Source organism: Centropristis striata, chromosome 17, assembly GCF_030273125.1.
Source record: "Centropristis striata isolate RG_2023a ecotype Rhode Island chromosome 17, C.striata_1.0, whole genome shotgun sequence".
In the NCBI taxonomy this organism is placed as follows: Eukaryota; Metazoa; Chordata; class Actinopteri; order Perciformes; family Serranidae; genus Centropristis; species Centropristis striata.
The window spans coordinates 17,704,393-17,731,183 of record NC_081533.1 but is presented as its reverse complement, the minus strand read 5'-3'; the positions used below and the strand labels follow the sequence as shown (position 1 = coordinate 17,731,183).

The 26,791-nt window shown below is 45.1% G+C and overlaps 1 protein-coding gene across 5 annotated transcripts; it reads left to right on the top strand.

Annotated features, from left to right (window-relative positions):
• The first annotated feature begins 2,937 nt into the window (after window positions 1–2,937).
• On the top strand, window positions 2,938–26,791 carry zbtb4 (zinc finger and BTB domain containing 4). 5 transcript variants are annotated; one of them, XM_059354135.1, is made up of 3 exons: window positions 2,938–3,023; window positions 4,001–4,135; window positions 18,296–26,791. In XM_059354135.1, the coding sequence occupies exon 3, from the start codon at window positions 18,312–18,314 to the stop codon at window positions 23,781–23,783; it is 5,472 nt and encodes a 1,823-aa protein (XP_059210118.1). In that variant the 5' UTR covers window positions 2,938–3,023; window positions 4,001–4,135; window positions 18,296–18,311; the 3' UTR covers window positions 23,784–26,791. The 5 variants fall into 5 exon arrangements, with proteins under 5 accessions (XP_059210118.1, XP_059210120.1, XP_059210119.1 ...); XM_059354137.1 differs by lacking the exon at window positions 2,938–3,023 and having other exon boundaries at window positions 3,939–4,135; XM_059354136.1 differs by lacking the exons at window positions 2,938–3,023; window positions 4,001–4,135 and adding an exon at window positions 11,344–11,460.

Here is a 26,791-nt window from a genome sequence, read left to right as displayed (position 1 = left end):
GTCTCTCCCCTTTTTCTATCCCTGTCACTTCTGGCTGGTTGACGTAAAATGCATGACTTCCAGTGCATGGCCGCGGGAATGTCACCACGGAAACCACAAAACTTTATTGGAAAGGTCACGGGGGACATGATCACAGATTTTCTCTACCATTTACATGTGAACACAGGACATTTTTTGATCTATATAGACCAGGAGTGGGCAATTAATTTCCCCAAGGGGCCACATAAGATACTGCAAAGGTTGCTGAAGGCCAGACCAATTCTCTGAACTAAATTATGCTCTATATTAATTTCATCACTTCATAAAAATACAGTAAATTATCTGGTTTTGAGCTGCTACTGATAAGAATATACAATTATGATATGTTGAGTGGAGTGAGTCAAATATAGCTGTAAAAAACAGTAAAATAACTGCATTTATTTTGCATTCAATCCACACAAACAATATAGAGCAGCAGTTTATTAACTTTATGCATAAAACAATGTAGGCACCAAAGGTAACCACGCTCCAAATCATAAGCTTCTTTATCATCTTTTTACTTCTAAATGGTACCCTTATTTACACATTTCACATCATAGATTTGACACTAACGATTGAGACCATAATGTTGCCACGAGGTAATAAATCAAGTGAGGAGTCGTCTCATTTTGTATTGTGATAGATAGGACCGGAGTCATTTTGCAACTGCTGTTGGCGACCCCAGTTGGATTTTTTGAAGGAATGCAGGCTTATGGCAATTTCGGGTTTGCTTAACTGCTCAGACCAGGAGGTTACGTCTGGTTTCAAGCCGTGATATTTACGCCTTTGTAACGTTTCGGCTGCGATCTGAATGCCCAGAAAGCGTTGAGATGGGGAGATCAAGTGATCCCGGCTCTGTAACGCTTTCGGAGGTAGTAAGAGAGGCATAAAATCTGCAAGACTGTTCCAGACAGGACCAATGTGTAAATATTGGTCCCATTAAGAATAAAATATACAAGTGCAGTGCCCGTAGGAAGTCAGTTAATAAAGTTTTACTGTTTATGCTAATCGTGAGATAGCACATTACGCAGTATGCTGCACTAAAAGTACATTAACATGAACCCAATTAGCTGATATACTATATTGCATGTAAGTATCTCATATGAAATGATTATGGGCATTACGCTAAGCAACATGAATGTCATCCCTGATTTACATAGTAATGCAACATGAGAAGTGAATAAAGCTAAATCTCCACTTAGCATGCTAATCGCGCTACAACAACGTCTGCAACTCCATAAAACACTTACTTTTCATCCAGCACTATGAGAATATTATTGGAAAATCGAACCTTGTAGCGCACTTTAAAACTCCGAAAGATAGGTAGGCTAAATAGACTTACAGTTGAGATGAGTCAGGGTGGAAATCCAGAGTGAATTGAAGTGAAGAAATGAAGATAATTACTATTCTTTAAGGCTATATGCAGATATACTTTATAAAAACCCATTTTAAATTGGCAAGGAACTCCAGCAGCACAAATTCAGGTGAGTAATTGTAAAATTAACTTTAAAATTTAAAACTAAGCAGGGCAAGTGCGACAAGTGATAGTACTATGAGTGTGTGTGTGTGTGTGTGTGTGTGTGTGCAGGTCAAGTCACTACTGGAGAAAAGAGCAAAAGAAGCTCATATGGCACCTTGTATTGATACAGGAGAAGATAAGTATTGAAAACATTAAAAAATATATATATATATGAAAAAACATGATCTTTGACAGCACTAATCCTGCTAACCATCTCACCATCCCTCAGATTAATCTTGAAAATAAATACATATTTTCCTGACAGAAAGGCATTACTACATTGACCCCTGGTTTGGATTTTTCATTTCTGCTGCAGTTCAATGTTTCCACATGAGAAACGATGTTGCAGCATAACTCAAATATTTGAATTTTTATTCCATTTTTACTGGCCTGGTTGAATCGTCTTCACCCGGGCCAAGTTGAAGCCCAGTTGCCTCAAAATCTCTTATAACATTTTATTAGATGGATTTTGTTCACTGCTTGATGCGTCAGTAAAAATATTTTGACACATTACTGGAAACTAAAAGCTGGGATTCTCTTAGAAAAATATATATGCATATGCATGTTTGACATATATCTGGCATGCAACAATACACAGTTTTTTTAAACTTTTGAACTGATAAACACATCCAAAATTCAAACATTTGAAAAAAAAACAATTTCAAACATTTTAAATGTTAATAATCCATGACTAAATTTATTGCAATTATTTCTCATCACTAAAATGTAGTGATTCAAACTAATGTAGTAAAAACAGTGACCATATAACCATTTAAAACTATAAAATTAACCATTTAAAACTCCATGTACTCCCGACACTAAGACACTTTACGACAATTTGCACTATTCAGCCTGTTTATTTTGCCTTTTATATGTTTAGTCTGCATATTTTTTTAGCTTGTTTTATTTCTATTCTGTTTATAGCTGTGTATGTGTATATTTGTTTTAAACTAGGGTTCTGAGAGAAAAGTAATTTCAGTTCTCTGTATGTGTTCATGTGTAGCAGAACTGACAATAAAGTGGCTTTTGACTTTGACTGAAAAATGTGCTAATTTGTAGTGGTCTCTCTTGAACTATTTAGAAATTTAAAAAAAAAATGAAATAAATTATTAACTTAATTATGAATAAAGATTTATGCACATAGAAATAATTACCAACATAAAGGGTCCTCTTTTGGGATCATAGTAAAGATCTGTGTAAACATCTCACATACCCCCTGGAGTGCCTTCACGAACCCCATTTGAGCACCACTGGGTTAGGGAATATCACTTTTATATTTGCACGTCTTGTAAATCATAACATCTCATATTAGGGTTGTGACAAGATCTCGTGGCACGAGATCTCGCGAGATTAAACTCGACGAGATTTGTGAGTTATTATTTGTGACCTGTGAGGCAGTAAAATGAAAAGAAGAAGAGGAGGAGAAGGAGGTGAAGCAGCAAGCAGCCAGAATGACGTCGCAGGGGCCGGCGGCTCGTTAAGAAGAGTAAGAAGCGGCACAGTCCTGCTAATTAGGCTAACAGTTAGTTCTGTAGCAGTACAGTATGTGCACAGTGTGCTGCTGCTGCAGGAGGTGTTCACTTAGCGATCTCTGTTTGTTTACAACAAGCACCGGACACTCTGTGCACAGTTAGCATGCCGGTTAATTCAAGATCGCTATGTTTATGATAATTAGCCATGCTGCTTTGTTTTTATCAGCTGCCAATGTTGGGCAGTAGCAAAGGCGGCCACAGTTGCGTCTCCCGTGTGTAATCGTATGTGATCACGGTCGAAACTGTCGCTAAGCGATTACACGACGATCGAAAACCATAAATCATATCAATCTTATTTTAACTTTTATAAATTTTAGTTTTAGTTTCAATTTGTGGAAGAAGAAGTTTATTAAAAGCTCATGCTTGCATCATGCATGTAAAGAGTTATAATAAAACATTTCAAAATGCATGTGCAACTCGGTTAAATAAAAGTCTGTTGGTCCAGTCATATATTGTGTCATTGTAGTTTTCTTAAAATCTCGTCACGTTCTCGTGAACCCAATATCATGTCTCGTCTCGTGAGCTGAGAGTATCGTTACACCCCTATCTCATATGAAAATTCATATTCATTTAAAAGGTTTATTTTAAGTAAGTTTTCTTGAAAAGTTCATCATGCAGGAGCTGTTTGGTTTGTTTATTTTCAGTTCCTTATTGTTAGACTGCTGCCCTGACATTTGTTGTTGTAAACAGCAGAGAAGTGTTAGCTCAGGACTTGCTCCAGCATGCTCATGTTTCCTTCTTTCCATGGAGGTTAAGTCAAGTTATACTGTGCACTGCCTCTGTGTCTGTAAGACAATGCTGAGGGCTTCAACACTCTTTGATCCGTGTGCAACCACAAATGTAAACATTTGTCACGCTTATCTGAACATGTACTTGCAGAAAATGCATGTGCTGCGGTTTTACACTCTGCCTCTCTGTCCTCCTCGTTCAGGCTGCAGACACAGGACCTGCTGCGCCGTTTCTTGTGAAGCCTCTGCTTCCTCTTTAAGAAACCACTGACATTTGAACTCCTCGAGCATCGTTTGACTTCCCACTTTGATCTCGGTCCAAGTCAGCTGGAGAGCAGGTTAGTCATCCCGTCTTTGAGATCACTGAGGATGTTTCCTAACCCTTGAGGACGCCTCGGGATATATTCACACACATGAATCATTATGAAGTCAGCAAGCATTTAAGAAGAAACAAATATTCTCTTGCACCATTACTGATTGTGCAAGAGTCTTTATGCTGCAAATGAAAACCAAGCTACAGATTTGACACTCAATATGCATGTCAAACAAAGGTTCAGTTGCGTTGCCTGCAGGCATGACAGCATTTTGGGAACTGACAGGGACAGTGAACTTTCCCTTCCCTATCACATATAAGAAGACTGAGTCAACCAGGTTTTTTTTTTTTTTACTGGAACCACAAAGCACATTTAGAAGGTCAGTGTGCAGCCATTGAAATCTGAATTGTGAAATAGTATTATTTACCACTGCCAAGGGGTCATGGTTTCAGCTTGTTATTTTGGCTGTTTTCTCAGCAGCATTAAAGAAAAACTGCTGGCTAGATTTCATAAAATAAAAATAAAAGCTGGTGGAAGGGTGTAGCAAATGTCAAGGAAAAACCCATTAGATGGAGCGGATTCAAATCATGGAGCGGATACACAGGTTTTTTTCACTTTCATTAACAATGTGAGATAGGGCATTTGTGCTGCATTCATGTGCTGTCGGAACAATCAAAAAAATTCCTTTGAACGCCCCCCTCAAGTCAGCTACAACAAAAGTTGGCAACATTTCATGGCTCGCTCGCTTGCTTGATTTGTTTTGCCCTTCTTTGTCACACAAATACTGGGAACAACTGCTACCAATGTGTTGTTTAAACGCTCCGAGCAATACAATACAACACATCTTGATGGCAGCGTCCATGTTGTTTCCACATTGCAACTTAAAGCTCATGAACTCACCAAGGTTGGGAGAATGACTCCTAATTTAGGAAATGGGACCATTCAAGGAGATCACGAATGTACCATTAGGCCCCGTTTACATGAGGACGCTTGCGGGTAAAAACGACCAAATAGTGTATCGGAAGTGCCTTTTGTTTAGACCAGGGGTCTCAAACTTGCCCCCGTGACGATATTTTGTGGCCCCCACCTTGATATGAAAGTTTAATGTGAGTTTTATATGAATGGCACTTTACGGTGTTGTGTGTGGAAGATCCCTTTAATTACTTTTTTTGGTAATTTTGTGTCATTATTTTGGTAATTTTGTGTCTTTTTAAATAATTTTGTGTCTTTTGGTTATTCTGTGTCTTAAATAATTTAGTCTTTTTTTGGTAATTTTGTGTCTTTTTTGGGTCATTTTGTGTCTTTTTTTAGTAATTTTGTGTCTTTTTTTTCTGGATACTGCCTCCAGCCGCCCCCAGGAAATTTGAGTTTGAGACCCCTGGTTTAGACGGTGACAGCGTTTTTGGGGCTTAAAAACACAAAAATCTGAGACCACCCTCCAGAGTGTAAAACTGTAATCCGCTCCGCCGTAGCGTGTCCGTCTACACGGCCAAGACGCAAAACTCTGCTCAGATCTACTCACGTCGCGATTACGTCAGATACATGCTCCAGTACAGGGAAATAAACAAACGTGGATTATTTCCATGCGGACCTTCAAGCTGCTCTGGCAGCTCTAATAAACTTACAGGAGTCTTTCCACCGTAGCGTCACCATATGCACGCAGATTTCCTCCTGAAAACGCTCGTCTAAACGCGGAATAAAAAATGAAGACGCAACGCCACTTTTGCGTCTTCTGTTCAGACCGTCATCATGTAATCGGAGCCTTAGTCTGCACTGTCTGGCTGCCATTCTTGTTTTATTTTATATTTTTGGCTAAAATGCATTTTGTTTCTCCTTAAATAGGTGTAATTAATATTTTAATGATAGTGTGTGATGTGAAAAAGGTTTGTTACAGCAATGAGTACAGAGATAATTATGGCCACACTCTATAAAGCTTTCAGTTTTAGCGCTCTTATAGCATTAATTGTAGCCCAGCAGGCAGCTGTTTCAGCAAAAACATGTCTAAAAAGTGTGCGCTACCTGCCTGGCAACAAGCAGCAGACAGAAACAGTTAGGGACTTTCTGGTGAGCATAGCAGAGCATTTATCAGCTGAAGAGACAGGTGTTTTCCTCAGGAATTGGAAGAGACCAAAAATAGAGCTAAAATAAGAGTCATGATCAGGTTGGTGGACAGAAACATGACACCAAATGAATGATAATGTTGCTCCGTACACGTTAAACTCACCAATCCCTCTTTTTTCACTTCGTTTATCATCACAATTACTGTGCTTTTAACCCTCTGGAGTCTCCAAAAGCACCAAATCCAGACTTCTTCATGACATCCAGACTAGAAAACAAAGCAGCGTGGAGCCCTACTGTAAATTTACCTCTAAAGTTCTGGCTGTAAACTCCATGAGGCCAGTTTCAGTTTGATGATGATATACCAAGTAAAACTGGAGACAAGCTCAAATAGATTTAGTATAAAATGATGGAACTGATCAAGAACAGATTTGCAATATTTCAAATTCTTTGTTGAGCATGATGTTTTGAAAGTAAAAAAAAGATTCAAAAACACATTTTATGTTGGACTAAAGGACTAAAAAAGACACAAAATGACAAAAAAGACAGAAAATGACAACAAAAAAAACAGAAAATGACGAAAAAAGACAGAAAATGACCAAAATGACAAAAAAAAAAAAAAGACAGAAAATGACCAAAAAAGACACAAACACTTTAAAAAGACACAAAATGATTTAAAAAAGACACAAAATGACCAAAAAAGACACAAAATTATCAAAAAAAGAAACAAAATGACTTAGCCCGCGGGAGTCTCCAAAAAGGCCAAAGCATGGCTTTTTCATCACATCCAGACTTAAAAATACAGCAGACCAAACAAAGGCACAAAATGACTAAAAAAAGACACAGAATGACCAAAAAAGAGAGGACAAGCTGCTGGTAACTCCATAGAGTTAACCAAATATATTCCATATTTGACAGATTTTTTAAATAATGAAAGTTGTTGTGGTTGGTGTGAGCATATTCATGATCTATTACATAGATATCTTGTTATGATCACACTAGCAAAACCTTGTTGTCCAGCTGGCTTCAGCTTCAGGCTCTGTGTGCTCGTAAATATTCGCTCCGAGCCCCGGAGTGCTTTTGAAATACACAGTTCTGATATTAAGAGCTCCATAACTTTACTGGGGACTCTCTGTCTGAGGAGCTGTTGCAGCAGCACTGATAAACAGCTGAAACTGCAGCTAATAGCCATTAGCTAGTAGCATACAACAGCAAAATGTCATGGTAATTGAGTGTCCCAAGTTTCTCTAACAAGACCTCTGGTGATATGTCAGTTTCATGGTCACAGCTTGTTTCTGCTGCCCCCTACATGGCCGAAAACATATTGTAGGAATTTACCACCTCATAAAACATTCTCAAAAGATGTTTTAAGTGTTTCGAAATCTGCGTTCTTCTCGTTCTTCTCCTGCTCTTTTACTGACGCGTTGCTGCGTCACATTAACGTCGTCACCTGTTGCTGCCCTTCACAGTCGGCAGTAATGTTTTTTGCTTTACCCCCATGGTGTGTGCATATGTGTACTCATGCACACGCTGGTAGACCATGACAAACAAACAATAAAAGGACCTGCTGATCAAAACACTGCTCCTACAGCGCCGGCAGTGAGAAAACACACCGCAGGGTGCCTTTAACTGCACCATTTACTTAAGTGTGTGTGTGATTTATATGATAATTTTGCTGGTTGTCTTTACGTTTAATTGTTTTGTTCTTTAAATAGCAATTGTGCTGTTGAAAGTTGGACAGCATCTCTATCTATCTATCTATCTATCTATCTATCTATCTATCTATCTATCTATCTATCTATCTATCTATCTATCTATCTATCTATCTATATGCAACCTTCTGCTTTGTTTTCTTTCAACAAAACTTTAAATTTAAGACAATTGTCTTTTCAAAAAGTTGCCAAAACACCTACTGTCATTATCAAGTAAAAAAAAAGTTATTCTACAGATTTATATTTTTGTTAAACACAGATATTTAGTGTTTATTATCCGGATTATTAAGGAAATCATCTGTAAAATAACTTTTTAACAGTTGTTAACAGTTATTTGATGGTAAGAATAAATGTGTTATAATTTGATTTAATGTAAAAAAAAACAATGGAAATGAGATCATAAAAAATAAAAAGTAAAAAAACACCTTTGTTTTTCTACAAATATAACTTACACTTATTTGCTGTTATTTGACGTTAAGTGGCCTTTTACAACGGGGGGTTGCAATTTTTTACAGCGTACAGTAGGTTATATATATATATATATAACGAGGTCAGGCTATGTTTGTATGTCAGTATGTTGATAAAGACCTCATGAAGGCCCTAGACCGGAATCTAACACTAACGGTTAAATATTGAAAGTCCCGGTGAGCTAATGGTTTAAATTTTCCACCAAGACTGCTTCTTTAGTTCCTCCATCTTTGTGTATTCAGATGTGTGTGTCGCTTGGTAGCACAGCATGAAAAGCTATGATCACGTTTGGCCAAACATCCGTGAATGGGGACGTCTGGACAACGGGGGAGCCTCTGAATACAGAGTTTGTGGCTGGCTGCAGCCACGGGACAATGCCAGCACACATGTGTGGACCGAGTGGTCGCACTCCTGGAACACACACACACACACACGCACACACACACACACACACACTATTGTCTTTGCCAACGGGCAATCTGCTTCACACACACAGCTGCTCTTTCTTTGGCTTTTCACACAGTCAAATTGTTACTTCTAGTTTTAGTTTTACCGTAATATCCTGCAGCTAGTCACAACTGCTGTCATGTGTCCTGTGCACACACACCCAGCATGCTTTGAAAGCGTGCAGAAGTGCATGAGAGAGGACGGGGTGGGAGGGGTGGGGGGGAGAAAAAAAAAGTTCGTCCAACTCCAACAGCCAGAGAGGTCACAGGAACAACACCCAATCCCAGAGCGGTTCCCATGGAGACAAGTGTGGCAGCGTACAATGAGGGTAGGAGAGAGTGATGAAAGAGAGGGAGAGAGGGAAAAGGGCAGGGGAAGAGTGGGAGGAGGGCGGGTTGTTGGCGTCAAGGTTCAGTTGGTGGGTACTGGGGGGGGGGGAGTCAGGGGGGGGCAGGGGGGTAGCAGCTCCACTCAAAAGGACAGTGGGAAGTATAATGGTGTTGAAGCATAACAGTGCTAGAACATTCTTCCACCCCTCCTCTCATTTTTCTGCCCTCTTGTTCCAGCTGGTGGAATACCTCCTGATCTAAGGCCGACCGAGCGGCTCATGGCCGACGGACGGAGAACGGAGATATGTGGAATATCCACTGAGCGTGACGCGCGAAGGCCGAGAGAGCGACCAGAACGAAGAGAGTTGTTGTTGTGGGGAATTTTGCATGGATACGGATGAATCAGAAGTGATATCCAGCTGCAGGACTTGATTGTGGCGCAGTGGCGCCTTTGTTTTGTTGAGAGGGGGGGGTTCACTTCACGCTGGAAAACAAAACAGGAGGTTGTCACCAGTAGTTTTAGTGTAGCTACATGTATCAGACTCAGATACACACTGACCTAAAAGCAGTTAATTGACATTACTGGCATCGCCACTGATAGCACTTGAACCCTTTTAGCTGAGGGCATGGGCAATCCAATAATGACCCTAACCCTGTTTCTGTCCTTGTCTGTCCACCTTTAACCCCCTTTTCTCTTTTAAAGAGGCCCTCCACTGATTTAGCATATGAAGATCAGTTTACAGTACTCACCAGTGAGAGTACGGCTCTGTATAATATCTGGAGAGAGCTTTTTCTAAAGTCTGAGAGTATAAGATCATGTTCTGGCGGCCATATTGGGCCTGTTGGCGCGTTGGCACGGTGACAGCGCGCTCAGGCAAAAAACTTGATCCTCAAATTGCAAGCTGTGATTTGCTGTATAGTTTCAACACATTTAAAGCGGCATACATTATGCTCATGCATTAGCAATCAAAGGCCCTGCAGGACTCGCTAATTTATCTGGAATTTGCAGCTACAGTCATTTGTTTAATGCGATGCTGCCGACATTTGCAATATGTGTGTCAGCAGTGTTCCACAAACCAGTTTTGTGAAAAGGCCCCTGGCTTAACTTTTCCTGCGATGTAATCTAGCGCCATGCTGTGTTGGGCAATCAAATTTGTGCAAATGTGGTGGCTAACTGTTCACTCTGCAGCTGTCAAGATGGAGGATGAAATCCTTGTTGCTAGAACAACTTTCCAAAGTTGTCCCATCAATGCTGTGTTGTTTTCACACAGTGCTATTTTAGGTCTGGATGCCCTTTAGGGTTAGAAACTGACAAATTGCAGTTGCATCTTGGGAAATGTAGGATGCTGCATTGTCGGAGCTTGACCCGTAGAAGAGGCTTCGAGGCCCGACATCTCGGCCTCCGCTGCATCGATTTTGATGATTCTTTTTGCAATCTGTCTCTCTTAAGTCCTTCAACTTTATCAACGTGCATCGCTAAATCGCTGGAGTGCCCCTTTAATTTCTCCATTTTTCCCCTCAACTTGACTTGTTTCACAGAGTGCTCCCATCCGCCATTTGACTACCAGCAGCTTGTCCTCTCTCTGTCTCGCTCTCTCACTGTCTCTCTCGCTCGCTCTCCTCTCGCTCCCTGTCTGTGTGTCTGTCCGTCCGTCCTTGTGCCCAGGTTTTTTGAGTTGGCGTGGTTCCTGTTTGTTTTCAGCCATTTTGGGGACTTGCAGTGCTCGTAACAAACTGCTTAAATGGCGTCCTCTTGCTTGCTTGCTCTCCCACTCTGTCTCCCTCTGCCTCTCCCTCCCTCTCCCTATCGCTGGGCTTTGTGTATATAAAGTAGTGTGTGTGTGTGTGTGTGTGTGTGCATGAGTGTTATGTGTGTGCAGAGAGAGGGAGAGAGGGAACAACACTTCCAAATAAAAAGAAGATTGGATTCAGTGGGGGGGTTTGGTTGGAGGGGGTGCAGAGGGGGAGATTCACTTGCTGGAAAAAAAGAGCAAAAACACTAAGAATCGTGTGTCAGAGGCAAAAACTGGAGCGAGAGAGGAGCGAGAGAGCAAGAAAGGGGGAGTGAGTGAGAGAGAGCAAGCAAGTTCGAGTGTGAGAATCGCTCCTGCCCTCTGTCTTCACACACTGCTGCCTGTATGTGTGTGTGTATGTATGTGTGTGCGCACCGCCTCTCCCTGCGCTCACTCTCTCTCTCTCTCTCTCTCTCGCTCTCACACACACTCAGACGTGCGCATACACAGACCAAGGGGGAGAGAGAGAGAGGGAGAGGGAGAGAGGGAGTGTGAGGGGAGAGAACACATCGCAGCAGAGATGCAGCAGGAGGTTTTCCGAGGTACGTTCTCTTGTATGCTTGCCTTCCTGAGAGACAGCCAGAGAGAATAAGAGGAAGAGAGGCTGAAATCTGTTGTTTTCCTGCTTGTTTTTCTGCTTCACTCTGCTGTTGTGGCGCTGGTTGCTCCGCGCGTGAAGAGGAGGAAAAGGTTTTTATTTTACCGTGCGTGTGTTGGGGCGTGAGTGTTGGTGGGTGTGCGTATTTATGCAGTGTGTGTGTGTGTTTGTGGACGCATATTTATGTGTGTGTGCGTGCGCCTGTGCTGTGTCTCACTGTGTGCGTGCGTGTGTGTGTGTGTGTGTGTGTGTGTGTGCCAGTAACAGGCCTTGTCTCCCTCATCCTACCCTCTGTTGCTGGCGCACCACGCAGTTCTTTTTCAAGAGCGATGACTCGTTTTTAGATTGTGATGAAACTTTTAATTTATCGAAGCCTCTTGCGTCTCTGTGATTCACTGCAAAGGGGGGGTGGGGTGTGGGGGGGGCAGCACACGTCAGAACAGATATGAGCTTTGTTGTTAGGGTCTTAACATGGTGGGCCAGTCTCCCAATCCTGCTCATCAAGTTACCACCAACATCAGAGGAAGTGTTTCTGGGGGAGAAACTTGCATGTAGGCGATTGTAAACATCTCTAGTTCCACTGACTGCTTCTGTCTCTTATTTCGGCCACGGGCCGCCCAGTTTGTCCTCCATTTTACCAGCCCGTTGTTTTGCTGGAGGTTGTCTCTTGTAGAGCAGCAGAGGGCATATTGATGTCACCAACCCCGTTGTTGCTGCCCGAAGCCTCACTTTTTTTTTTCTTTCCAAAACAACACAGCATCTGCTGCCAACTACTCCACATTCCTGGTTTCCATAGATGCCAAGCCAAGCCCCTGTGCTCAATGTATGGAATATATGATGTGCACCGCCACGGGGGAAGGGGTCATAGGTCAGACAATAGGAAGTGTAGCTTCTCACTGCTCTGAGGTGTCACACAGATGATGATGTTGTCATAGCAGTGGCAGTCTTTTTATTTTAGTCATTTGTGTTTGGGCCACACATCAGATAAATCATGTCTGCTGTATTTGTCTTTGGGCCTTTTCTGCCCCAGGCATGGAAACGATAACATCAAAGTCTTGCAGTTTGCAAGTTAGCTTTGTTTGATTATGTAGTTGTTGTTTTTTTATAATGCCACAATCAAAAAGGATGTGGACGCATTCAGGAAACTGGTGCAGCGCTTCATCCTCTCTAGTTGTTCTTGCAGTTTATGGTGACTGTTATATGTAACATAGTGCTCAGCCGTGATAATACTCTAATGTTTCTTGCTTGTTTGGGACCGAGAAGTCCAAAGGGGCTTTCACACCCCCATCAACAGGGACCGCGTGTGAAATTGAAAATGATTTTGGGGAAATTACCTCAAAAAGGTCACCGGTGTAGTGTTACGGCTCTCCGGGGGTACTTTTTTTGGGCCTAGCTGTTTCTAAATGCCTCCCATGATTCTGTTGCAGCGAGCAGAATTATGGGAATTACGTGCTGGGCTGAGAGCTAACAGAGCGTGGAGAGTATGGCGTTTTAGACATGGGCAGGTTCGCTGGTGCGTGGAGCGGCATGCGAAAACACCACCATACGACAGTTTACACGTGGGGGGGGGGGCACGCAGCCAGTCATGCTGAGGGGGATCTGAAAGACAAGGAAACCATGAAATGTGAACATAGGCGAGACGTGTTTGAAGTTACCCCTACCTCCCCTGCTCCCACCACCACAACCACCACTACCACCTCCGCTCAACCACTCCCCAGCCCAACTTCCCTTCCCCAAACCCCCCCCCCCCCCCCCCTCTATCCCATCTGGCTGGCTCCACCACGCTCTCTTGGCCGGGGGGTTGTGGAGAGTTCAGTAGCTGTTCTTGCTAACGATGCCCCCCTACCAACCCACACACACCCTCATGCACACACGTACACCCTCCTCTTCACAGACCAACTGCTGCTCTGATAGTCGGGCCCCTCTGGCTGCCCCTCACTGGGGAGAAAGCCCAACCGACACCTTCCTCTTCCCACATGCTCCTCGCCGCTGGCTCACCGGCTGGAACACCGAGGCCCCCCACATTCTGCCTCGCAGGCACTCCCCTTACCCCCCCACCACCCACAACCCCAACACACACACACACATGGTGACGGCATCATGATTTTTATTTTTTTTATTTTTTTATTTGATAGGGACAATGCAGTTAACCCTTTATCAAGCAAAGAATTATATTTGGTAACTTCAGGTAATACTTTGAGAAAAAAGTTGCAAATTTACTAGATTAAAGTGGCAAATCTACAAGAAAAGAAGTTGCAGATTTAAGAGATTTAAAGTGGCAAATCTGTGCGAAAAAAGTTGCAGATTTACGAGAAAAAAAATGGGAAAAAAGATACTTTTTTCTCCCAGATTCACCACTTTAACCCTTAATAGGGCACTCTTTGAAATACTTGCAAATTCCAAATTTCAACCCTAGAGAATACTGGAGGATATTACATACTGCCAGAATGTGTAAAAAAAACAACAACATACAAAATAATATTTTGAGAAAAAAGTTTACGAGATTAAAGTGGCAAATCTACAAGAAAAAAATGTGTAGATTTATGAGATTTAAAGTGGTGAATCTGGGGGGAAAAATTGCTTTTTTCCCACTTTTTTCTCGTAAATCTGCAACTTTAAATCTCTTAAATCTGCGACTTTTTTTCTTGTAGATTTGCCACTTTAATCTAGTAAATTTGCAACTTTTTTCTCGAAATATTACCTGAAGTTACCAAATATAGTTCTTTGCCTGATAACGGTACGATATCTATGTTAACGATACGGTTAACATAGATGCAGGACTCCTGTCAACTCAACTCCTGTCCCTAGTTGGGCTTTTACAACTACATACAAAATCACAATACTATAAAAATCCAATATACAATTACCCCATCTACAAAATAGAATAAAATTACAAACAATTACAATATACATATACCCTGAGTAAAAATAAATAAATAAAAAATAAACCCTGTATAAATATAGCTTAGAGTTTAAGATCATCATAAATCTATACAACAATAAGGAGAAAAGAAAGAAATAAAAGAGAGAAAAGGGGAAAAAAAACAATCTTACATACCAATCCAAGGTAACTACTCAAACAAATATATACAGGAATAATACAAATTAAAGATATTAAAGATATAGATAAGAAAAATCCTGGTTATTACCACTTATTTTCATAGCTTTAGCCATCACTCCGATCAGTAATAATAACGTTGCCCTCGGTAACCTCTTTGCTTTCATCTGTGAACGCAGTGACTCTGCTAAAAAAAGAAGTACGGAGAAGAAATACACAAATTACAGACTGACTTCCTGGTTCAGCTTTGACCTGCAGTATTTCAGTCATCAGTGCAGTCCGTCAGATTACTGTAGTTTTTCTGAGCACAAAGGTTTCCTGTGCAGTAAGACGTTATTACACACATTTCGGCTGTGCTTGCTGACAGATTCATCTCAAAACACAGAGGTTTAGATCGTCTCTGAGCTGTTGTTCTCGCTGACAGCCTGTCGTCTCAACACCCCTTTTTCTTTCCTTGACCTGTTTCCTCAAGCCTTGCTGACATTTTTGTGTTCACAGATCTCAGATTTTGTTGGGCAGAATTATGGCCTAAACTATGTGCTCAACCAGAGTTGTCCTTTAATCATGAGAGTTCAGGGAAAGCAGAGATGACTCGATCGTTCTAACTGAAAGACATTTTAATAAGGTTTTTCGACAGATGTTGCTCACATTCATATTGAAATTTCAAAGTAAATTAAGTGGCACTAAAACAGTATTAAAAATGCAATTTGCCCTGATCAGACTTAATCCTTAATTATAAGAAATATGTCACCTAATAGCTTGGAACAGTTTATTTAAGAACCAGTTTGAACTGCAAAATATTTCAATACATGTGGCTAGATTTCTGAAGGAATTTCTTTTTTAGATGGACGATGGTAAAAAAAGAAACCAAGCATGGTAATTGAATCCTAACAGTTATTTGTCTGTCAGCACAAGTACCAGTTTCAGTGTGGAATAAACAGATTGCTCAACGGCTGGTTCAAGGCCTTGAGCTGGCGCAGCAGCCAGACTCCTCTGCCGGCCTGCCTTATGTTATGCAAGGCCACTTTAGCGGGATGTTCCTCGTGACTGATTGACCGTTTAAACTCAGTGGGCTACTAACTAATGGTTTCCAAGGTCATGAAGTCTTCCGTGTTTTTCAGATGATAACGGCGTAGCATCTCTGAGTCGAATACTTCCGCTGTTTTGAATTAGTCCCAAAATTCAAGGAGACAATATGTGAGGAATATTGAGCCAAACGTGGTTTTAATTTCCCAAAATTTAATTTGTTTCAGAAGTTTATCTGCACGAAGAGAAGCAGACTAATCTCTTTGTGTTATTTCTAATGATTTAGAATTAAAAGAAGAGCAATTCCCAGAATAAAAAGAACAGTGTTGACTTCACACGTGTCATTTCAAATACAGATTTAATCATTGCATGACTGTTTCTTTCTTTCTGAATAGTTTCCTTATGAACGTCAGTGTGTTTGGTACCAGGGTTTTTATGTTTATGTGAGTCTAGTTAGTAATTAGGTCCTTCACCAGCTGAGAACCTGTTCGTGTTATGTGGTCTTGTGGTGCCAAAAGCGAAATAGATTAACACTTCATAGGCTGACCAACATGTTTGTTTGCTCAGAACATCCTGTTGCAGAGGTGAAGGAGCAGGGTTGCTGTGTATTTTGATTTCGCTTTAGGGGTCCTTGCCACAACCACGGCCACATTTGTTAGTGTGCTTGTTTTTGCATCCCCTTATCTGCACGAATATTAACAAGCTAAAAGTGTTTTTCAGCTTGTCTCCTGCGTCTGTGTGCTCATTTCTGTCCGTACGACTAAACCCAGAACATTTAAAGTGCGTTAAAAGCTGCCTGTCACAGTCAGATGGCGTGTCGTGCAGGCTCTGCTTGTGCAGCGGCTGTGTGCGTCACAGGGAGATAAAGAAAAAGAGCGAGGGGGCGTCATACGCATTTCCCTGTCCGCGGCGCAAGCATCAGATGAGACGGTGAAATTTCTAGCCTTAGCACTGTCTCTCAGTGTGTCCGCCCACTTGTAGCAGACTGGCGCTTGCCATAAGGGATTTCCTGCACAACATCTATCGCTCAGCAAATGTGAGTGACAATGAAGGCCTGTTTCAGTGCAGAGCAACAAAATATGGCAAGACTGGCGAGACAGTATTGTGCATCCTTGTGTTTAGAGACACATTTTGAATAGACATAAACTGGTTTGTTCTCCCTGTGCAACAAAAACCCACTGTTTGCACTAAGTACGTCAATAACAGACACTTGTGTTCTCCTTTTCTTGACTGTTCATTACTCCACCTGCACCTTCCTTCAGTGTCAATGCCATGTTGCACTCAGATTCACCTTTTATTTTTGAATGTCATTTACAAACGGGCCCATCCATGTTGAACTACTTTGTTTATGCATGTGTGTGTTGCCCGTGGGCATGTTCGAGTGTATGTACAGTGCTGTGTACACATGCATGTTTGTTTGTGCGAGTGCATGTGCGTGATTGCATGTTTGTCTATGTGCTTGTTGTTTTTTGTGTGTGTGTGTGTGTGAGTGTTTGCCTGGGCTCCTGTCTGTCTGACAGTGCAGTGTGTCTGACTGTTCCTGTTTCAAACCCCCCCCCCTCTTCCTCTCTCCTTCTCTCTGTCTCTTGCTCTCTCACTAACCCTCAGTCTCTTTCTCTCTCTCCCTTTTTCTATCACCCTTTCACTCTCCCTCATCCTCACCCTCTCTCTCTCTCTCTCTCCCTCCTCTTCCCTCTGCAATAACAGTGCTGACCTAGTTTCTGCCTGTTCAGGGCTGCCTGTGGAATTTTACAGCGGCCTGCCTTCCTGGCTGCTTTGCTGCTTGAAAACGCAGGCAGAAAAGCATGACTGAGGATTTTTCTTCTCGTCGCATCATTATGGCCTGATACTGTCTTCGTTCTTCTCCCCAATCTGCAGACCTAAATAACAAGAGCCATTCTAAATAAGTAATAACGGCAAATTGCCTATCAAACGAGAATCTGCAGCTTGCTTTTATGGAGAATTTGTTGCAGGACTGCATCCACCACCATGGCAGTCAAATTAGAATGGAAATGAGAATAGCCTGTCGCTCATCTTCCACAGCTTAGCTGAGATTGTACCGGATGCAGAGGGCGGAAAAGCACCCCTTCTCTGTGCACATGCATGCAATCTCCCTCCCTTCTCCTCTTCCCCTCTTTTCCTTCCCTCCCGCCTTTGCCTTCACAAATAAATGGTTAGAGTCATGCCCGGCAAACACTAGCCACTGCCAGGAATGGCTAACAAGGCTCTTGCTCAAACAGAAAGAGAGTGGGACTATTTTTACGTGCATTCAGGCCATGGATCTAAGTCCACACTCTATTCTGCGGGAATCTTGATTAAATCTGAACGCTTTTCAATTAGGCATAGGGAATGTTGTGTCACAGCCGAGAGAGATGGATCTCTGGAATGCCTTTCTGAAGGCTTGGTTGTGGCACGCTGAAATCTAAACCAGCACTGCCGCAGATTCATTCCTTCCCCCTACCCTCTCCCTCCTTTCGCTCACCATTCCTGGCCGAGCTGTTGGAGTTCAGCATTGCTGGGGCATTTAGTTTTCTTTTCCGTTTCTCAAAAGTGTTCCACAGGCGTCATGGCTGCTGCTGCAAAGGCTTTGGGTGTAATGTTAATTCTTTGCTTTAAGTCGACTTAAATGTACGTGTTATGCATGAGTCTTAGGATGTTTATGATGCTAATGCACGCTGTGTGGTTTCTCTTCCAGATTTCGGGGGCTGGTCATGGTGTCCGGTGAGAAGGTGTGGGACCCCCTCCACGCGGGCCTTATCCAGCCACGTCTGAGTGAACGACACCCGGCTGCCGGGCTAATCGCACGTACTGCAGCTAAGGAAGCAACGTGCCAACAGAGTCGCCGGTTGTCACCTTTGTCTTCCTCGCCACTGTCACTAGTGGCGGTGGACAACCTTCGCCCAGTTCCGGCCTCCTCGAGTCAGATCGAAGGGCTACACAAACAGGTCCGCTGTCTTGGAGTGGCCTCCCAGCCTGAAGAAGAGGAGGAGGAAGGGGAAGCGGAGCAGCTGGAGATGAAGGGTAAAAGGCACGGAGGCCGGGGAGAGGCCATGATGGAGGACAGGCTGGAGGACATGGCCGATGGACCTAAAAATGCAAAAATCACCCTAAGCTTCCCGCTGAGTGCCGCCCCCCTCCCCGCCTCCCTGACGTCTCCAAGCCACTGTCGTAGCTCTTCCTCATCCTCCCCCTCCCCTCACCGACGGTGGCCGTCCTCCAAGAGCTCAGACGAGGGGTCGCTGTGGAAACTGGATGCTACCATGGACGTAAAGCACAGACCTTTTAAGCCCCCGAGGCACGACAGCTCTCCGTCCTCTTCGCCTTCCTCCTCCTCATCTCCCATGACTGTTCATGCACTTAGCAGGAAGGATATAAAATCCCCGCCTCCTCTCAAGTGCTCCAAACTCAATCCAGAGACTCAGTTTCACAGATCGCCCCCGAGATCCTCCAGCGGGTCTTCAGGTGGCGGTTACAGTGGGGACGGATGGGAGGAGAGGCACAGGGTGCCCAACGGTACGGCCTCGCCCTCTCAGACCGCCCAGATCCTCTTCAGTCTGGGCGGTTCGGCCTATCAGAGAGGTGGAGATGCAGAGAGGAGAGAGAAAATAACAGGAAGACCAGCTGGGAAAGTGGGCAGCCCTCATGGACCTCTTCACCCACCCACCCTCCACCTCCCTCCACCCTTACCACCACCTCCTCCTCCCCCATCTGAGGGTCTCACCGCACCCCCTCACTCCTCCTCCTATCCTCCCACAGACAGCCTGAAGCCGGAGCTGATTTGCGGAGTGTGCCATCGGCTTTTCAGCTCGGCCTCCTCCCTGACGGTCCACATGCGGCTGCATCGTGGCAGCCGCGCCCTCAGCTGCCGCTACTGTGGCAAAGTCTTCATCCACAGCAAAAGACTGCAATCCCATGAGGCCTCCTGCAGGGCGCCAGGCCTGCCCTCCAACAGCCTGGGCCCTCCTTCTCTCACTGTGCAGCCAAAGGAGGAGCCGCTGGAGGAGGGCGAGGTGAGAGTGGAGGGAGGAGTGATTGTGGGACAATCAGACATGGGGAAGGCGCGGCCGGGGAAGAAAGCACGGAGCCTGCTGGCACGGATCCAAGGTGATGATGCAGCAGCCGCAGAGCTCCTCGCGGGTGATGAGCACCATTTTGTGAAGGTGGTAGATGGCAATGTCATTTACTTCTGCTCCGTGTGTGAACGTTCCTACATGACTCTGTCCAGCCTGAAGCGCCACTCTAATGTACACTCGTGGCGGCGCAAATATCCGTGTCACTTTTGCGACAAGGTCTTTGCCCTGGCGGAGTATCGCACAAAGCACGAGGTGTGGCACACAGGGGAGCGGCGCTACCAGTGCATCTTCTGCTGGGACGCCTTCGCCACCTACTACAATCTCAAAACGCACCAGAAGACCATCCACGGGATTAACCCCAGCCTCATCTCCAGTGAAAAGACAGCCAACGGGGGTTACAAGCAGAAAGCTAACGCCCTCAAGCTCTACCGCCTCCTCCCCATGCGCTCCCAGAAGAGACCCTACAAGACGTACAGTGACAGTTTGCATAATGGCCTGTTACTGCCAACAAGTGAGACACCTTCCCTTTCCCTGCCTGGCCTGGGTTGTAATCTGGGCCCTGAGGACCTCCAGAGCCTCATCAGCGGGGCCCATCCTCAGAGTTTAAAGCCTGACCCAGAAGACTTCCCCGATGGCTTCCCTGTTTCTGTGTCTGCTGAGCAAGGGGACCTCTCCACACTAACACCCATCCCCCAATCAGACATGCCCCAAGTTAGAAAACATGAGAGTGAGGCCCTTGAGTTAGAGCAGGGGAGAGGCAGTGGTAGCTTCAAAATGTCTAGTAGCAGTAAAACCAAAACTCCCAAGACTGGTAGAGGCTCAGAAACAAGCATGCCTTCTGTGATAACATATGGCCACACAAAACCTTCTGTCATAGTTCATGGAACAGCAGTGTCATCCTCCGTCATTGTGCACAGCAACCAGGTCACCTCTGGGAGCGAAAAGAGCCCAATGAGCAGCCCGTCCCCTGAAACCAGCCACAGTCAGACTTCACTCAAGGGCAGCCCCAGGCCAATCAAAAAGCAAAGGGACAGCGCAGATAACCACAGAAAGAGGTCAAGAGACAGTTCAGATACGGCAGAGGAGGTCCCGAGAGGGAGACAGGGCGCAGAGACAGACAGATTATTTCACAAATCACGCAAATCCCACAGCAAGAGTGACTTCTCTAGCTCGAAGCAGCTTTCAGCATCTGTAGGGTCACAGGTCAAAGAGGCAGGGCCGCTGTGCCAGATTACTGTACGTATCGGTGAGGAAGCCATAGTGAAGCGCAGCATCTCTGAGACAGACCTCAGGAGAGACAAGAGCCTTTCTCCGCCCAAAACCAAACGGTGTGAAACATCTTCGGCGCGGGATGCCAAGGAAACACGCCACTCACACTCCCACCACCATCACCACAAACACCGCCTCCACCGCAGAGTCAGCCTTGAAGAAGAGGGTGATAAGGAAGGAGGAGACTGTGAGGAGGAGGAGGAGGAGGAAGAAGAGGCAGAGGAGGGTGAGGTCAGGAAAAAGAGCTCCAAATCTCCTGATGAAGTGAGGGAGTACTACTTCCGTCGGGAGGTGCGTGACCAGGACAGCGACAACGACACGGAGGACAATCTGTGGCGGCCTTACTACTCCTACAAGCCCAAGAGAAAGGCCCAAGCACATCTACAGAGGGTCAAGAGCTGGCAGAGGAAACTGAAGTTCAAGCGCTCCATCCGGCTGAAGAGGAGGACAGAGAGGCTCAAGAACCACGTGAATAAAGAAACCGAGAAATTACAAATCGAGGAAGAGGATGAAAAGATCGAGGATGCTAAAAAACTGTCAAAAGCAAACAGAGATAAGGCCGAGGGGGAAAAGAGAGATTATCACCCTTTAAAGGAGAAAAACAAAGCGGAGGAAGAAGAAGTCAAGGAGGCCCATCATGAGGCTTCCACTCCCTCCCTGCAACCTCCAAAGCCTCCTCTGTCTACCTCAGCGGCTCCTACGGGAATAAAGAGGCGGCCTTGGACGAATGGGAACGCAGCAGAGTGCGGCACATGCGGCCGCTGGTTCTCAAGCCCCAGGAAGAGAGACAAACACGAGCTGAGCCATCTGCTTGAGTTTGTATGCCTCTTCTGCCGAGCCACTTTCCCCTCGAGGGATAAGCTGGAGGACCACCAGAGAGCCCAGCATCCCAAGCCTACTGAGGCGCCCTCTGTACCCCCGAAAGTGGCACTTGGCGAACAAGATGAAGGGTTTAAATCTGTGCCAGAGATTACAAAGTATGATGAAGAAAAAGGGGGGCAAGTAGGCTCGGTAGGAAGCAATTCTAGCCCGAGCCGCCTCAGCAGAAGAGCGCTGTCACGACACACCTGTCCACAGTGTCACAAGGTGTGCAAGACGTCTTCAGCACTGACACGCCACATCCGACGCCACGAGTTAAGCAGTTCCCCGGAGAGAGAAGCGGAAGATAAAGAATCGGAGCCAAAAACAACAGAGACAGTTGTTAGCAGAGACCAAGAGAGTGAGAAAGGCCAGGCTCCCAGCGCTCTCTCTGTTTCAGTTATCAGCTATTCAACACCAGACCCGCCCAGCAGCGGTGACTGTCTGGCCTCCCAGCAGCACGAAGACCATCTCTGTGAACTGACGGACGAACATCACATGTCAGAATCACGTGACAAGCCGGAACTGACAGAGCTCACACACCCGGCTCTAGAGAGAGAGCCCAGCCCGCAGAGTGCAGACCCTCCATTAGAAAGCCCGGTTAACCTCACACCCACTAAACACGAGTTCACGCCTGCCGCAGCCTCTACACTCCACAGCGTGCTGGTCATGAACGGGCCCGAGTGTCTGGACTACCGCACCCCCAGCAAAAAGACCCAAGACAGCCAGATCCACAGAATACCCAGCCCCGTGCACGCCGTGGCATCATCCACCAACACCTCCCCAAATGTGCCCATGACGTCACACACCAGAATAACCACTGCTGCTCCTCCTGTTTCCATGACAACAGCTCTCAGCTCCGAGGGGGGATTCGTGAAACGGGATGGGGTCATTATGGACAGAGAGAGGCAGGGCGGGAGCGCTATATTTCTACACGGAGGCTACGAGGAGCCGCCTCGGGTCCAAGACCTCAGAGTTCAGTGCCTGTCCAGGAGCCCCTCTCCCAACGAAGCACAAGACCTGACCATGTCCTCCATTCTAGCCAGAGAGAGGGAGATAGAGAGGCAGAGGGAGAAGGAGAGGGAGCTGGGGAGACAGAGAGAAAGGGAGAGGGAGAAAGAAATGAAAGAGAGAGAAAGAGAGATAGAGAGGGCTCATCAGATGAGTAGAGTTGCGCACGCACCACAGGAGCAGATTTCCCTGCTGGTCCCTAAAGAGGAGCCCTTGAGCCCTGTGCCGTCCCCCCAGCATATCCCCACTCAAACCACTATGAATGGATCCTCCTCACACAGGCACACTCCTAAGTCCCCCTGCCGGTCCCCCTCAACTATTGGCCTCTTAGCTCAAAGCAACCGCCAGGTTCACTCCAGTTCACAAGGACTCGACAGGCTCTCGCTGCCCACTGGAGCAGCTGCTGCCTGTGACCGGCCCTCCGCCCACGCTCTGCTCCTCCCCCGAGCCCCCCAGCCACCTGAGCCGGAGCACCACGATACTGTTTCTTCCAGAGACTCCCAGCACGGGGACGCCACCCCAGTGGGGGGCTACCATGGACAGAGTTACCCGTTGCCCCTCATTGTGCCGGACGGCTACCGCTCCGGTAAGAAGCAGGAGGAAAACCTGCTCATGTCCTCCTACCCTGCTGGAGCTCTTCCCTTCGGCCCGCTGGGGAAAATGATGGTCCCTAATGGCGGGGATCTGGCTAAGCTGCCGTTTTATCCGGACCCTTACCAGCTGCTGTACGGGCCGCAGCTGCTGGCCTATCCCTATAACCTAGCAGCTCTTCCTGTGGCTCTGAATATGATGGCACCTGCAGGGGACAAAGTGGAGCCTCTGCCTTTCCTCCCTGCCATCTTCAACTACGCAGCCACTGCTGGGCCCTACATGGGCGCAGCGCCTCACCCTCTCGTGGCAAACCCCAGCCTGTACAGCAGCAGCGGCGGCAGCAGCAAGAAGCAACGGGACAGCAGCAGCAGCAAACCGTAGGACACAGAAGCACTATAAGGAATATATATTTCAGTGGGGACGGCCTGGCCTGTTTGTGACGGGAGTGGGAGGGGTGCGTGCTCACTGGGTCACTGAGTACACTCGCACAGTACCCCTGCCTCTCTTTTTATTCAGTAGAGATCAGAGCTAGGCATTAAACCAGGAGCAGGTTGAAGGGAGGAGAAGGAGCAAAGAAACGGGGAGAGTTGCCGGTATCACAGTGACGTATCATCGCTCCCCTCTCTTTACTCTCACTCGCCTTTCTCCGCGTCGCTCCTGTCTCGCTGTAGTGTGTCGTAGTTCTAGAGCTTGATTAATCTTCCTCTCTGACTCATTATATTATCTATAAGAATAAGAACTGCTAACAGGGTGTGTGTTGTGTGAAAAATTAGTTCAGTCCGCTTCCCTTTATAGTCACCGCGTAACGAGGATAACCGCTCTTCAGGGAAGGCTTGTGTGTGGGCAAGGACGAGGGACGAGACGGACGAGTCCTTTTCTCAACATAGTAGAAGGTGGAGCATTAATAAGCAACTTGTGTACGTTGTGTACGAGCGAATGCTGTCGTTAAATTGTCCATGAAAGTTATATATGAGCATGTACATGCACATGTTTGTAGGGATTTGTGCATGCCGAGGTGGGCTTAAGCAGGTATGACTGATGATGTGTGTGTGTGTGTGTGTGTGTGTGTGTGTGTGTGAATGGCGAGATCATTCCGTGTGAGACTCACACAGCAGTCCTTCTCTAGTCGCTGCTGTAGGTCAATATGTAGAAGTGCATTTAGAAGTGATTCCTCATATCCAAATCATTAAGAAGTCGATGCTATGGCTGGATGCGAGTCGATGACAATGACAGATCGTCTGAGCTTCTAATGTCTCAACTAACCTGGCGACTTTGTGGCCAGACGGCACTGTAGGATCTGTATAGCATTCACCATAGTTTATACCTTATGTGCACAAAATAGAAAAGTAGTGGTCACTTAAAGGGGACACTTGTAGCTGCTTTGGATATGTAGCTGGCCACTGGGTAAGAATTAAAGGCTGGTAGACCGTTGCACTTCCGTTTTTCATCTCATTTCCTTCACATAGAAAAAGGAAAAGAATAAAAACCAGTCAGCCTTCATCTTGCGTAGCTTTTTCCTCTTTGTTTGGAAGAGGAAAAGGCTCCATTTCCTAAGCCAGGAAGACGAAAGTGACAGCAAGGAAGGAAGGAAATAAAGAATAATGGATTCAGGGTATTGAGTTATTTCTGGATAGGAAGAAAAATATATGGGCACAAAACTGTTGGACTTTGAGGTCAGAAGGACCCGCAGAAATGACTTTTGGGGACAAAAAAACGTCCTGCTCCCCAGCTAAGGGGTGACGGGAAATAGCCTGAACTATTTCCCCTCCCATGTCATTTACTAAGAGGTAGGAAAAAGGCTGAGCTTAGCAGCCAAAGTGGTGGCCGAAAACCCCCCAGGTGCCCTCCTGGGGCCTTTTTGTTCTGTGTAATGTTATCTCTATATGTTTGTTTTGTTAAACTATGTTGTTGTTTTTGTTGTTTAGCCCTCTTACCAGATGGAAACGGCTTCAGTGAAAAGGGGGAGTAAACTTAAAAATATGAATGTAAATTTAGTCATGAGGTTAATGAAGTACAGCTGCATTAATGGTAGAGTTGGTTTCAGTTCCTTTTTCGTTTCTGTTTTGACACAAATAACCTGTTAAAGAACCGTATAACGTCTGGTATGCATATATACAGTAGTCCTAGGAACATGTCAGTAAACTTGGGTTCTGTATCCACAACGCATGAGCAACACTTGCTTCCTAACCGTTTATATCCTCAGCAAATCTGGCATTGTGCGCACAGCTTTTCTTTTCTGTTTCCTTAGATATTCTTCTGGAAATATCTTCCATACATTTACACTTTTTTTTTACTCATTATAGACTGCAGTTTGGAACAAATCCACAAAACTAGCCGCCACATTTAGTCACAGTTTAGGATAAATCTCCCTCTTCCCTCAAGCATACACTCACACACTGCACCTCCTCCGGATGAAGTACATATGTTTCAGTGTGTGTGCATGTGTGTGCGTGATGGTACCGGGGCACCTTTTTGGGTTCAGGCTGTTAAAACACATCGTGACCAACTGCAGGGGCGCACAAGCATCCCCTTGGGTGTGGTTACAAGCCTTTTCTGCGTGTAGGCGTACGTGTTTTGTGTACGAGAGTGAGTGACTGCGCGAACATGAAAACCAAAATAAATCTGCCTGAGCAGCGTATCCCCTGGCAGTATATGGGCCACCTGTTATTTTTTGTTCTTTTGACACTTTTCCTGTGGGTTAGTTTCAGTGTAAAAAAGCCTTGCTGTCTCCAATACACTATCTCAAGCCATTCCTGTTTGTGTTTTTTGGACCATTTCTTATGCCATAGTTTGCCATCATGGTTATCATACAGACCAAAAGCATGCAAATCGACGTATTGTAGTGACTGGACTGGAATCTGGTGGTAATATACAACTATTTACTGTATGTTTTAGTTTAAATGAATGTGCCTCTGCTTTGATATTTAAAAATAATTATCTATAGTAATTAACGTGGATCTGCCAGATTTCAACTGTTAAGGTGCCTTGTTATGGCATAAGAAATTTGAATAGCAAAATGAAAGTTTTCTTGAGAAATGACGGTATGATTTGGAGATAGATTTCATGGCTTTGTTTGCTATGAAGCTGTTCATAGATGTAGGGGTGTGGCTAAACTGTTTTGGTATCGTGTACATGTCTAGGGTAATACTGTGCCATATAGAGCCCACAAAATATGTTAATGTTATTTTTAAAAGATGTTTTAATGTTGCCTGATGACTTTGTCTTTAGATTTGATACAAAGGCTTGTAGCCACAGCTCTCCCAAAGTCTGTAGTCTCCTTTTCCAACATTCTTCCTGTTCCCTCTCTCTCCCCTCGTTTCCGTCTCTCCCTTTCTTTCTCTTTGCTGCAATCAAACAAAATAAAGTATTAACCTGATGACCCAATGAAA